This window comes from Castor canadensis, chromosome 5 (assembly GCF_047511655.1).
Source record: "Castor canadensis chromosome 5, mCasCan1.hap1v2, whole genome shotgun sequence".
Lineage (NCBI taxonomy): Eukaryota > Metazoa > Chordata > Mammalia > Rodentia > Castoridae > Castor > Castor canadensis.
This window is the reverse complement of record NC_133390.1, coordinates 114,564,931-114,578,044: the sequence shown is the minus strand read 5'-3', so window position 1 is coordinate 114,578,044 and position 13,114 is coordinate 114,564,931. Positions and strand designations below refer to the sequence as shown.

The 13,114-nt window shown below is 38.7% G+C and overlaps 1 protein-coding gene across 3 annotated transcripts in view; it reads left to right on the top strand.

Annotated features, from left to right (window-relative positions):
• Arhgef26 (Rho guanine nucleotide exchange factor 26) overlaps window positions 1–13,114 on the top strand; it is a 111,940-nt gene that overhangs the window by 68,973 nt on the left and 29,853 nt on the right. For all 3 annotated transcript variants that reach the window (XM_074073950.1, XM_074073949.1, XM_074073951.1), the window contains exons 8-10: window positions 1,368–1,497; window positions 4,566–4,640; window positions 10,647–10,736. In XM_074073950.1, the coding sequence (XP_073930051.1) occupies window positions 1,368–1,497; window positions 4,566–4,640; window positions 10,647–10,736 (295 nt within the window). The remainder of the gene's footprint in view (window positions 1–1,367; window positions 1,498–4,565; window positions 4,641–10,646; window positions 10,737–13,114) is intronic.

Below are 13,114 nucleotides of genomic sequence, written 5' to 3'. Positions count from 1 at the left end.
ATCAGTGTTTGTGTTTTCAGGGGATTTGTGACAGCTGATGTGCATTCAGCTTTACAGCAGTAACTTTCAACTCGAGCAGTACTTTAGAAATGTCCACAAATCTCTGACACTGAACAAGCACTGTTAGAACCATCTTACTCTTTTATGAGAACCTTTGGAGTGGGGAGGGGACCTGGAACTTGAGTGATTTAAAAATATGTAACCAATGTGGAGTTTTGTTATTTTAACATCCTAAAAATCTTTTCAGGACTATCAGGGAAAGAAAACTTTAAAACTTCTCATTTTGAGCAAATGAAAATAAATCTCTGTTACTTAGCGGTCCATGGCTTTTCCCAATTTACTTTTAATAGTCTTGAACCAAATCATCTAATTTTCAAATTATATATTTAAAAAAAAAATCCTTATTGCCCCTATGCTGCCTGCTGGCTCTTCTTTCTCCAGAATGTGGAAGTGCAGAGTCCAGAGCCACCCTCTCCTCCTCTCCCCATGACAGACTTCCGCAGGGATGAGGTGAGGGGAGAAGGAAGGGAGGAATCAGAGCCCTGGCTTACAGATCAGAGGACGTTAGTTTGACTTCTTTCTCTTTTTGCCAGTTGCTGCTCTTATATCATGTGGCAACTTAGTCACCTTTCTGAGCTCCATTCCCTTATTGAAATCCCTACCTGACCTCCCTGAAAAGTTACATGGCTGGTTCCACATGAGATAATATGTTTGGGAGTAGTTTGCTCAGTTCCATATGTCATGCAGTATCATCCCTGCTCTTACAGCTTAAGGAGAGGAAAAGAAGAATTCTGGCTAATGTGATCAAAAGATTTTTCTGACCTAGCATGGTTGCCCATGCCTGCAGTCCCAGCACTTGGGAGGCTCGGGCAGCGGCATCATAAGTATGAGGCACACCTGGGCTACATAGTGACATCCTGACTCAAAAAACAACAACCAAAAAAAAAAAAAAAAGATTTTCCATATGAGAAAGAGGCCAGTAGATTCTTAATAATTCCAGCCCAGATGATATATCCTTCTTAAACCATTGTCTAAGGCCAGAGGTATGGCTTAAAACATGCTGTTGTTGCCTTACTAGTGGAGTGCATTCATAGATGATCAAATATGAGACCTGTCCTATATGCAGATTTATCTCTGTTGTGTTCACCGTTATGCTACCATTCCTCCTCATTTGTTTACATTCCACTTTTACAAATTTCTAGCTCATATGATTTTGTGACATCACATCTTACGCTTGGCAGACATGCCATTGTGATTGTTTATATTATTTTCGTGTATTTAAAAATCACTGATTAACACATTTTTATCTGCTTCTTTGCTTGAGAAGGAAACATTCTGAAGTTTCATTTTGCTTTGTTTTCCCTCAGAGCCACCAATCCCTCCTTTAAGGAAGTATTGTCACGGATCGAGTCCCAGGAGGACTGCAGAAACTTACCCATGATCTCTTTTCTCATTCTCCCCATGCAGAGGGTGACCCGCCTTCCCCTGCTGATGGATGTAAGACACGGTCTGGTGGCCTTTTTCTCTGTAGATAACTGATTAAGCAAATTACACTTATTCCACTTAAATTTCCTTTCTATAAAATTTCAGAATTGAGTGAGAAAATGCTGTTTAGTTGGAAAGTCTTACTGTGTTTGGTATTCCTGGAGTTTATCTTTTAGATTTGTGTGATCACTGGCGAAGTTTGATTACATTATCCTCTGACTTAACGTTTTTTTAAGTGGGAAGAATATTGGTTTCTTGAAGTCAGGATGCCTGAATTTCATTTCTGGCTGAGCCACCAAGTGTGGGGCCTTGGACAAGTCACTTTGCTTGAGCCTCAGTTTCAGGTTGGTCACTAAGATCCCTCCCAACTGGAGTGGAAATGAAACTTTCTTTAGCATTACAAGGCCCAAACTTGCTCCCACCATGCATTGTGCAGAGAGAGTCTGGAAGGTCCTGTGTCTTTTCTGTTAGGCAACATTCATGAAGGAAACAAGAGTTTGACTTTGAATAATGGGGGACCCTCTGGGGGAAGTAAGCAGAGACTGCCTTGCATGAGGTACATTGGGGAAGACAGTCAGGCCAAGGGCAGAGGGTCCACGCACTGTTTGCATTCACCTCTGGCAGCTGGTAGAGCAGGATTAGCAATGAGAGGAGAGGGGGTCCCACCCATTCAGTGGGACAGATACTATCTTTTGATTAAATTAAAGTGGACTGTCACAAATGAACTCTAAGTTTGAGTCAGGACATTGGCATAGTATCAACATATTGGTATTGACTTTTACAAACACAAGATAATAGTATATGATTTAGGTTATAAAGTAAATTCTGTATTCTGACTTCCACTGTAAATTCTAAGAGATATTCTAGAACAACAGTGAAAATTTGAAATGCATCAGAGCATGTGATCGTGGTCACTTTGTTGACTGTGTCACAGTTTGGGGACAGCTTATTTCAGAATCCACAGCACATTGCTGTTCTCCCAGTTCACCTCATTGCATTGCCTTTGCACCCTTCCTTGATGTCCACCATGTGTCATTAGGAACTTACCTCCTGAACAAAGTCATGAGTTGCCTAACAGTGGGGGTGCATTCTGAGAAATGCATGGCTAGGCATTTTCATTGTTGTGCAAGCATAATAAAATGTCATTGACTGAGAGAGCTATGTCATCAGCAGGAGATCACCATCTTATATGTGACCTACCATTAGCCCAAACATCATTATGCAATATCATGACTGTGTTGGGAAACTTAAGGTTTTGAAAACTTAATTTGATTTTTTTAGATCAGTCTTTATCATGTCTGAGGATAGACTATGGCAAGGTTATCAAAACCAGGTTTTGAGACAATAACTTAAATAGAATGGGACTCCCAATGTTTAACATGCATTGTGTGCAGTGTTGGATATTTTTGCCATGATTGCCCAGTGGGCTGTATACCTTTTTGGATTATAATTCCTTTTGAAATTTTGAATGAAGCTGTAGCCTTTCCCCCCAGAAAATTAATGTATGCACATTTTCTGTAAAATTTTAGCATATAGACTCCCAACTAAAGATGTCTGCTCTCAGGGACAAAAATCAGTAATTTTTTCATATTGCTTTATATCCATTAGAGTATCATAAAATTGATTTTTATATCATGAGCAGAATTTTTAAGACATGAAATAGAGTAGAATATGAAGTGCATGACATGTACACAGCTCATAGTGTGGTTAAATACTGTTCTTAAACATTACTTGTTTGCACATGTAATGGTTGTAGTCTAAATGTATTTGTTGCAGTGGTTCATAGTAAAGAATTTCTAATGCGAATAAACAGACAGATGGTATATAGCCTGTGCTTTTCACCTGTAACAATCCTGGCGCCTGACTTTCAGCTGTGTAAGCTTAGTACTCGTTCACTCACAAGGCATAATTGGCTTGCTAGTTACCAGCCACCTTCCACCTCCACCTGCTCCATGCCTGTTCCTTCTTCTGTTTCCCATATGTGAGCATCTGACTACCTAAGCAGAATTTGAATGCACTTAAAATACTGTTTTTTGGGCTGGCATAGAGGTAGGGTACCTGCCAAGCAAGCCTGAGGCCTGAGTTCAAACTCCAGTACTTCCCTCTCAAAAAAAAATTTATATATATATATATATATATATATATATATATATATATATATATGTAATATTGTCTCTTTATTGTTATTTACTTAAACTTGTTGAGATGAACATCTTTAAAAATTAAAATCGCTCCCCAGGCTTTGAATATGTAAAGTTCTATATACAAGTTGAGTATCTCTTATCCCAACTTGGAATGAAATATGTATCATATCTCAGATTTTTTTTAATTTTGGAATATTTTTATATGCATTAAGGCATCTTAGAAATGAGGCTGAAGTATAAATATGAAATTCATTTATTTTATATGCACCTTATATACATAGCCTGAAAGTAATTATATAAAATATAAATTATAATTACTAAGGTATATAGTTATATTTTAAGTAATTTTGTACACGAAACAAAGTTTCATGGTGTGGAATTTTCCATTTCTGGTGTCATTTTGACACTCAAAAAGTTCTGGGTTTTTGAGGACTTAGGTTTTCTAACTTTCATATTAGGCATGCTGAGCCCCTGACTCAGTTTACCTCCAGTTGACCCTCTTGGAACTGGATTTTACCATCAAAGTAACTCTTCTCTTTTGAGGACCTACTGTATGCAAGGCACTTATAGAAGTGAATTGTCATTGAACCCTTGCGACAACCTTGGGACGTGGTTGTCATTGTTTCAGTTTTACAGATGAAGAAACTGAGCCAGTGACTTGCCTACTTGCCAACTAAGTAGGATAAGTTGGATTTGAAACCAGGCTTACTGGCCTCCGAAGTCTGCCCTCTTATTTAACCTTTCCTTGGATTTACTTGGTCCTGCATGTTCAAAGATTCTTTCCCAGTTCTTTAGATTCAATTTTAATAACATTGCCGTCATCATCCACAGTATTACATTCAGCATTATGTTTTCTTTGAGTAAGAGGAAGTAGCTGAACAGTGGTTTCATTGACTTAGTAAGATAATGATTTTGTTTATTTTTATTGCATTGTAGACTATCTGTCAAAAAACACCTAAGGACTCTCCGAAGTATGAAGTCTGCAAAAGGGCCTTAAAGGAAGTAAGCAAGGTAATTGCTGAGTAGCTCATGAGATGGTGAGCCATGTGGAAACCCTGAATGAGAGTGCCTGCCTTGGTGTATTGCAGACTGACAGATTCTCCTTCCATTTGCACAATCTTTTAGGTAGTTGAAAAACAGAACAATATGTGCTGTACTCAAATGAAATTGGTATGTTTACTGTTACAGACAGTTTTATGTTAAGGTCCTGTAAGTATCTCGTTTTCTTCTGGTGTGTAAATAGCTGCTTATTCATTCTCTCCTTCAACAAATATTTATTAAGTATCAACTATAGTGCTAGGCACAGTGACAGCCTTGAAAATGTGGTGATGAATAAGACAGATGTGGTTACTGCACTCTTGGCATGTCCAGTGTACAGAGGAAGTCAGACATTAAATAGAATTACAGTAGAGGATAGTGAGTGACACAAGAAGGGAAGTACAGAGTGATAATTAAGATGATAGTACAGCAGAAAAAAAAATAGCTATGAGGCAGGGACTGGAGGAGAGTGTCCCAGATTTGTGTAGTGATCCAAATGCAGGAAAGTTTTGGGGAATTTGAAAAAACCAATCTAAGAGACAGTGCTAGAAGCCAGTTGTGTGGGGCCCTGCTACACGTGTTAGGAAGTGGTGTATCTTATCCTAAGATGATGTGGAAGCTACAAATCCATGTGTTATGCAGAGGACAATGGGGGATAAGACCAGTTATAAACCCAGTTATGGGACCAATTATAGATGATTAGGCAAGAGAAGAGTGGCCCACGATAGGAAGATAGAAGGAAATAGACCTGTATATTAGGTGAGTAGGCTTAGAAATTGATTGGGTGAGCTCAGTTAGGGGCAGACCAAAGGAATATGATCTCTGGTTTGGACAACTGGGTGGATGGTATTTTTAGTCCTATAATAGGAATGGAGGCAAATACTGATGAGTTCCATTCCAGATACGTTATAGTTGCGATCCCATAAAATATGCAAGTTAACTGAATAAGGAAGTCAAAAGTTCAGGGGAGAGACCCACATAGCAATATTTGAAGGTGGGAGAGTGGAGAAGATTAGTCATGGAGAGGGTACAGAATGGGAAAAGCAGCAGGTCTGAGGTACAGGCCTGGGGAGCACCAGTATTTACAGTCTTGTTTGGGGAAATGGAGCCAGCAGAGAAGATATGAAAACAACATAAAACATGCTAGAGAAGATAAAGGAAAACCATATGGCCTTGGCAATGGCAGATAACTTGGTGGTTAGCACTGCTGACTGCTCCTGAGAGATTGAGGTAGTGATTGAATCATCTTTTGGGGTTATCATCAGGCAGGTTGTCTCCTTGGTGGATGCATAAGCCAGAATTGAGCATGTTGAGGAAGGAGTGGATGGTGTGATTAGGCAGCTAACCAGCAGCCAGCAAGGGGAGCTCACTATTTCAAGAATCAGAATGGGAATAGAAAGAGAAATAGAGCTGTAGCTGAAAGAGAAGTAAGGAAGGTCTTTGTTTATTTGTTTAAAGAATAGAACAAGTGGAAATGTGTAACTGTTGCTATGAGAAAGCAGTAGGAAGTATGGGAGTCCCTGAGGCACACAGTGGATTAGGTCCGAGGGAGCCAAGGAGCAGAGACAGTGAACATGGCCGAAGCTTCCTAAATGTCTCCAGCCCTGTATGAGTGGGGTGTACGTTTGTTCCACTTTATTGTGAAGTGCCTTATTTTAATCAGCTTTAATAGATACACTCTTACTTATCCTCACTCTTGCCAATAATGATTAAAAAATCATGGCTATTTTGAGCTATTTATTTTTTCTAGCATACAGTTTTATATTAAAAATAAGTATCTGGGTTCCTAAGTTCATCTCTTACCCATCCGTGGTCTCTTCCCTATCCACTGTGGGGAACATAGGTGAAATAGCTTGGCAAGTATGAAGGTACCTCAGGTCCCACCACCTGAGTCTCTCCTTCAGGAACCCAAATCCTGTGCCACATCAGAGGAGAGGGGCTCCAGGAAGACCTTTAGAAGAAGCTACAGAGAGGTTCTAGCCTCAGACATAAAAGAGACTTGGACAAATTTTGCTTGGTGTTACTGAGAAATTAAAAAAGAAGACTTTTCATAGATAAGAAAAGAGGAAGGTGGCAGGAATTGGCCATTGAATTGAATGAGGACTGTTGTTTAATTTTTTTCAAGAATTTCCATCCCAGTTTTGGTAGGTTACTGTATCCTTCAGGCATCTCTGATTTATACTGGTCCCTGAAGAGGTACTATGCCAGTGCCTGGTTCCTCTATAGGATAGCATGTCTTGCTCTCTTGAAATGAGTCACAAATATTGGAAATACTCCCACAGTCTCCTAGGATTATATGGGAACTGAAATTGTTAATGTAGCCAGCTTGGAAATTAACCTTTTTTGTTTGTGAAGGTTAGCAATGGAGTTTCATTACTTCTGGGTAAATTATATCAGTATTTTCAGCAGAAAGTATATACACATAAAGAGCATTTATGGTCCAAAATTAAAATATAGAACTTTATTTGTTTGTTTTGTGTGAAATCAAAGAAATTGGAAAGTCCAGTATTTTAGAGAGTAAAATTTGGGATGTTGAGGACTAGAAGAATGGCTGAAGCAGTAGAACACCTGCTTTGCAAGCACAAAGCCCTGAGTTCAAACCGCAGTCTCATCAAAAAAAAAAAAAAAATTGGGATGTTGAGGCCCAAGTTTTTAGAAACAGATTTTACCTAAACCCCTTAAGTCAGTCTCTCTAGATAGTTACTCATTATTGGAGAAAAAACAATACACAACGAAAAAACTTGAGGGATACCTTTTTGGTAATTAAAATGCTAATGTGAATAATACATGTTCACACTCATGCTCATGGCTGAAAAGACTAAAAACTTACCAAATCTGGAGCCTTGGAAAGAAATTGACCTAATCAAACAACTCCAAAACAAGAAAGATGTTTCTATTAAATGACACATGTGTTTATTCCCTGGTTTCCTGTTAATATACAGGGGCCCTGGGGAGGAAACCTTCCAGGGACTCTAATAGATGCTTATCCAGGGTGGTCTGCCATGTAATTAGGTGGGGATCTAGAGATGGTTTTTTTTTTTTTTTTTAATTCCAAATGAAATCTGTGCTGTTTTCTCCTATTCACTCTCTCATTGGAAGAGAATTATCACCTTATCAAAATGCTAATTATATTAAGAATAATGTTTTAAGGTTTTCTCCTAAAGACAAATATCCAGACAGGCACTCATTAATCTTTTCCTGTAACATTGCTTTAGCCATTGACAAAAAGGCAGGCGTGTGTCTGTGAGTACTCAGAGACGTCTAAGTTGTGTTGTACACCAAATAAAATTAAGTTGCAGAACAATACAAATAGTAATGATATCTATCTAGATAATGAATAAAATGTATTGATATGCCTGTGAATGTTATCAACATGCAGAAATAATTCCAGAAGCATACACATCAAACTTTGAACCATAATTTGAGGTAGTAAGGGGAGAAGAGTGTAGAAGAGAGGAAGTAATGAGGCTTTTTTTTTTTTTTTTCCCATTCTTAAACACTGCTCTTGGGCTCAATTGGTAGAGCACCTGCCTAGAAAGCTTTCAAAGTCTTGAGTTCAAACTGTAGTATTGCCAAAAAAGAAAAAAATTCCAGTCAAACTAAAAACACTGCTCTCTAAGCATGCACTACTGTTTATGCAGGTATATTTTTAAAGAAAATAAGATACTAAGTGTACATTACAGATACTTTGGAAGATATGAGAGACAGAAAATAGAATGTATCAGTAATTGCATCACTCAAAAATGACAGTTGCCATTCTGCTGTGTGAGTCCTTCTACTGAATTTATATTCCAATTTTAGCAGATGGTGTAAACATACTTAAGAATGGGTTCATTGATACCTATTTCATTTATGATTCCAAATAGTACTGTATTGAATAGCATCTTGTATTTATGATTTGCTTATCAGCTTATTTCTAAAGATAAACTCTGTCTATACCCTGAATGTGCCCAGTGTCATTTAAAGATACATTCCTAGAAGTGGGTTTATGGGAAGAAAAAAACTATAAGGAGGCTTCAGAGTCCTCTGTATGCAATCGAAGTACCTTTGGGAAGCTTGTTCCATGCCCAAGGCCACCATCATGTGAGGCGTCTACCCTGCTTCATCGCATGCCTCCAAACTCCACATACTCTCTTGTTGTGTGAATTCGATCCATCAACTTTTCTTTTGTCTTTATATTTCTTTAGCAGCCCGGAGCTTTATTTCCCCATGTATATTGGGCCTAAAACAAAAAATTCAGCAATCCAAATTTAATAATGTTTTGGCAGACGCTGAAGGAAGGTCTGGCTTGAATATACTGAGGCAGATTTTAATGAAAACAGCAGGGTACACACTTCCAGATTAGTGCTTGTCCCTTCGAAATAGGCATTAAAATGGACTCCTTGATGACATCATTGCATCAGACATTTTGGGGCTGTTTTTTGTTTTTAATCTCTGTGGTTTCTTCAGGATTTCCATGGTGGTGGCATGACGCCATCTTTTCTCTGATAGATACTTTGGAAGTTTATGAAATAAGATGATAAGCTGAACTTAATAATGCCATTTTTCTTTCATTTAAAAAAGCAGTCACTCTAAAGGATTTATTCCTTACTTTTTTTAGTGACTTACAAACTGTCTTTGTTTATGCGGGAGCAGGAGTGTCCCATTGTGTGTTAAATGCTACTGTCCATGAGTCCTGAAAGTCAAGTGGCAAGTGGAAATGTAGAGGAGGAGTTAGTTGGTTAGCCTGGCGTGAAGGGTGTCAAGTCAGAGGGACACAGATGTGCAGAAGTGTGAAGGAAAGACATAGCCACACGTTAAGAAAGGCTTAGGCCTGAAATGGAGCACTGTGAGGTTAGGGATCAGGTAAGTGGGCACTCTGCTTGCAAGGTCATAACGCCATTCATGAGGGCCCCACCCTCATGACCCAGTCACCTCCCAAAGGCCTTAATTCCTCTACTATTACGGTGGAGTTAGGATTTTAACATAGGAATTTGTCAAGTACAAAATTTAGTCCCTAGCAAGTGGTAAAGAGTTGTAGAAAAATATAAAATGATCCATTTCCAAAAATAAAAGAAAAAAATTCCACAAAATATGTGTGTATTTATATTTTCATATGCATACAAAGGGAAGTAACAAACCAGTTTCCAGTTACTCCACCACTTGAGCCATCCACCAGTACTTGTGGACTCTTTCATTGAGTTCTGTATTATTGTTGTTATTTTATCTTATCTTACTTTTTTTATAACGGGCATGTATTACTTACCTAACAATGCAGTACTATTAAAAATAAAATTTCCATCCTTTATTTTGAATTACCACATTTGTCTTTATGGTCAGTAATCCTTATGCAGACTTTTTTTTTCAGATTTTTCAATTAATAAAAAATTAGAGATACAAAGTTTTTTTGATTTGGACCCTGAACCAAGTACATGTTACATACACACCAAAGCACTGTGAATGCCTTTGCTTTGCAGATAATTCAGTGGTTCCAATTAAACTGATTTTCCCTTAGCTTGGTCATCCTTGGAGAATCATTGGCCGTCCAGTTCTCTGAGGTTTCTCTTTCAGCACCCCTTGGTGCTGAAAGAAGGAAGCTTTGCACATAGCACTGTGCTTAGATTTGGCATTTGAAGTTGGTAGTCTGCCTCCTGCTGCTCTGATCTGGAAGTGGAGAGGGGGGTGAGCTTGCCCTGAGATTAGGTGGGGTTTCCATGGGGGTGCAGAGGAAAGAAGCAGAGTGGTTAGAGATTTGGAGTATGTCATGAATGCTTGTGTGGAGGCTGCAGAGGATACGTGTCCCTGAAAATTTTCAGGACCCTTTTTCCCCATCTGTCTTCACATCCTGACCACACCACTTTTAACTGAGTACAGTGTCTTAATTGTATAAAACTATGAGTTCCTGGGGCTTCCCAAGTCCTTACTGTTTCCTGTGGGACATCTACATTTGGACATAAGGTTTTCCTCCTGGCCTCCTAACCCTCTCTATTCTGTTTCCAGTTGGTTAGACTGTGCAATGAAGGAGCCCGGAAGATGGAAAGGACTGAAATGATGTACACAATTAACTCCCAGTTGGAATTTAAAATTAAGGTATCCTTGTACTTACGCTTATTAATATGTTTGCTTAAATCTTATCTAAGTAGAAGGAGACAGTTGTGAGCAACACAGTGAGTAGAATCTGCTTTTCAAAGAAGGGTGTGAACTGATAAGAGAGGCTGGCAGAGGGCACGGCAGATGCTTCATGCAATTCTGCTCTTGCTTCTATCAGATAAAGTGACCTCTCCTGCCATGAAGTCAGGTATCACTTAAGAAGCATATTTTTTCCCAGGAAGACACCAAACTTGGGGAAAAGGGTAAATAAAAAAGTAGACTTTTAGAGTTGAAAATGGAGATTTCTCCAATATTCTCAAAATGCCCTGCAAAACAGTGGTGTCCCATGAGCTGGACCAGGGTGTTCTCCGCCAGATAAGAACACTCCTCATTTTGTTTGCAGAAAAGATTGTTAGTGAACAGATTTTTCTCTTCAAGTTTGTTTTTCTCACTTGACTCTGTTGGATATGTGCTGCCTGTTACTGCTTGTCTGATACTCTTTGCCAGCAGAGTGACAGGATGAACAGAGAAGCAGAAAATGACAATGGCAAATCTAGGTCATGGCCAGTTCTTTGCTGGAGGTTTTTAATTGATGTGCTCATGACTGTGGCTCTATTTAGTTTTATAATACATAAATGTAATTGAGCAATTTAAAATGGCCACATATTTTTCTAGTAAAGCTGTTCCTAACTTAAGCAGTGTTATAGTGATTTGTATTTCTTAGTATTCTGCACAAGGCAGATTCTTTGCCCTGTCACAGTTTGAGGGCAGCTGACACAGTGCAACTGCATCCTTTAATGCTACAAGTGAAGAAAATGGAGCCCAGAGAATGACTGTCAGCAGAGTCGTTCTGGGTTAGGGGTGGTTCAATCAGGACTAGGTTGCAGGCACCCTACTTGCAGAAAGGTGTGAATTCTTCTGCTTTAACACCTTGACTGTGGTAATTCAGATGCAGAAACACGACTCACAGAACAGAGGTGATGGGTGAACTCAAACCACTTAGAAATGCTAATTAGACTGGCAGCATCTTAGGATCTTACCTACTTTGTGGAGAACAATGGGCATTTTTATTCAGTTCATTTTAAAGATGGCAAAATAAGGATCAAAGGGGTTAAATTTTCTCTACCTAAGAAATCTCTAGAAAGACCAGAATGAACTAGCATGAGTCATTACTTGTAGGGGCAGTAGGCAGTGAGTGGGAACTGGGTGAGTCAGGAACAGAGTGTGAAGGAGACTTTTCACTTAATATTTACAATATGAGATTTTTGTTTACAAAAGAAGTATAGACCTGTTTGAACACCATTGTTAATTGTAGGAGTTTAGGTGAAAATGTAATTATTTCCTAGTGGAATATAAGGAGTCCATGAAAACCACCCTGCAAAAAATGCTTGTTTGCCTCATCCCCTAAACCAGGAAATGACCACAGGGCAGCGCCTGTCCTGAGAGTGACACTCCATGGCAAGATAGCCTTCTGTTCTCAGTAATTACAGCCCAAGGTGCAGGACCCAACCTGGCACTGCTGGTTGGCTTTCTAGTGACCTCTGTGTGTGCTGGTGGGCCCTGCAGAGTTACCCAAACATTCTCTCTCTCCCTCTCTCTTTCACACACACACTCTCTCTCTTACTCTTTCTCTCTGCTGACCTTTTAGGTCTCAACTGTTCCTGTTGGATAATTGTCTGATTCAGGATCTTAGGGGCTGGAAACTCCATGAAGTCCCTTAATAGCCAGTTTTGAAAAGTTTGGGGCTAGCCATCATCTTTCCTCTTCCTTTTTGAACTTGTATACAACTGATGGACAACCTTCTTATAAAAGCCTTTTATAAAGTTTGAAAAAATATAAAATCCTTTCTTAGCCTTCTCATTTCCTTCCTCATAGCCTCAATTTCCTCTAGCTATTTTTAATCATTATTCCCTTTAAAGGATGACATTTGGGTCTACCATTTTACTACTACTGCCCTTATGTTTTGTATATCCAAGAACTTTTGTTTATTTTATGGATATATATGTTTTTTAATCTGATTTTTACAGTGAGCATTTCTGGTAACTTTAAAAAAAGAAAAGAAAGGGCTCACAAGGGTAAGGATTATTCTGTGGTTTTGAGAGTTTTCCAGTTGGCTTGTATAAAACTGAATAAAGAAAAAGCAGTATGTAATTCCTTGGATACAGTCTTTTCTATGAAATTATGATTGATTATTTTCAAAGAACTTCATTTTTATAGCCAGAAAATGGCATGGTGCTTTCAGAGATGAACTTAATATGAAAAAAATCACCACAAACTTAAGAACAGAAGAACTCAAGAATGTGACTAAGTAGATAAGACTAAACATAAGTTTGTGGGTTTCTTTCTCTTGAATAAGCCTTTTTTACTTGATAAAATGA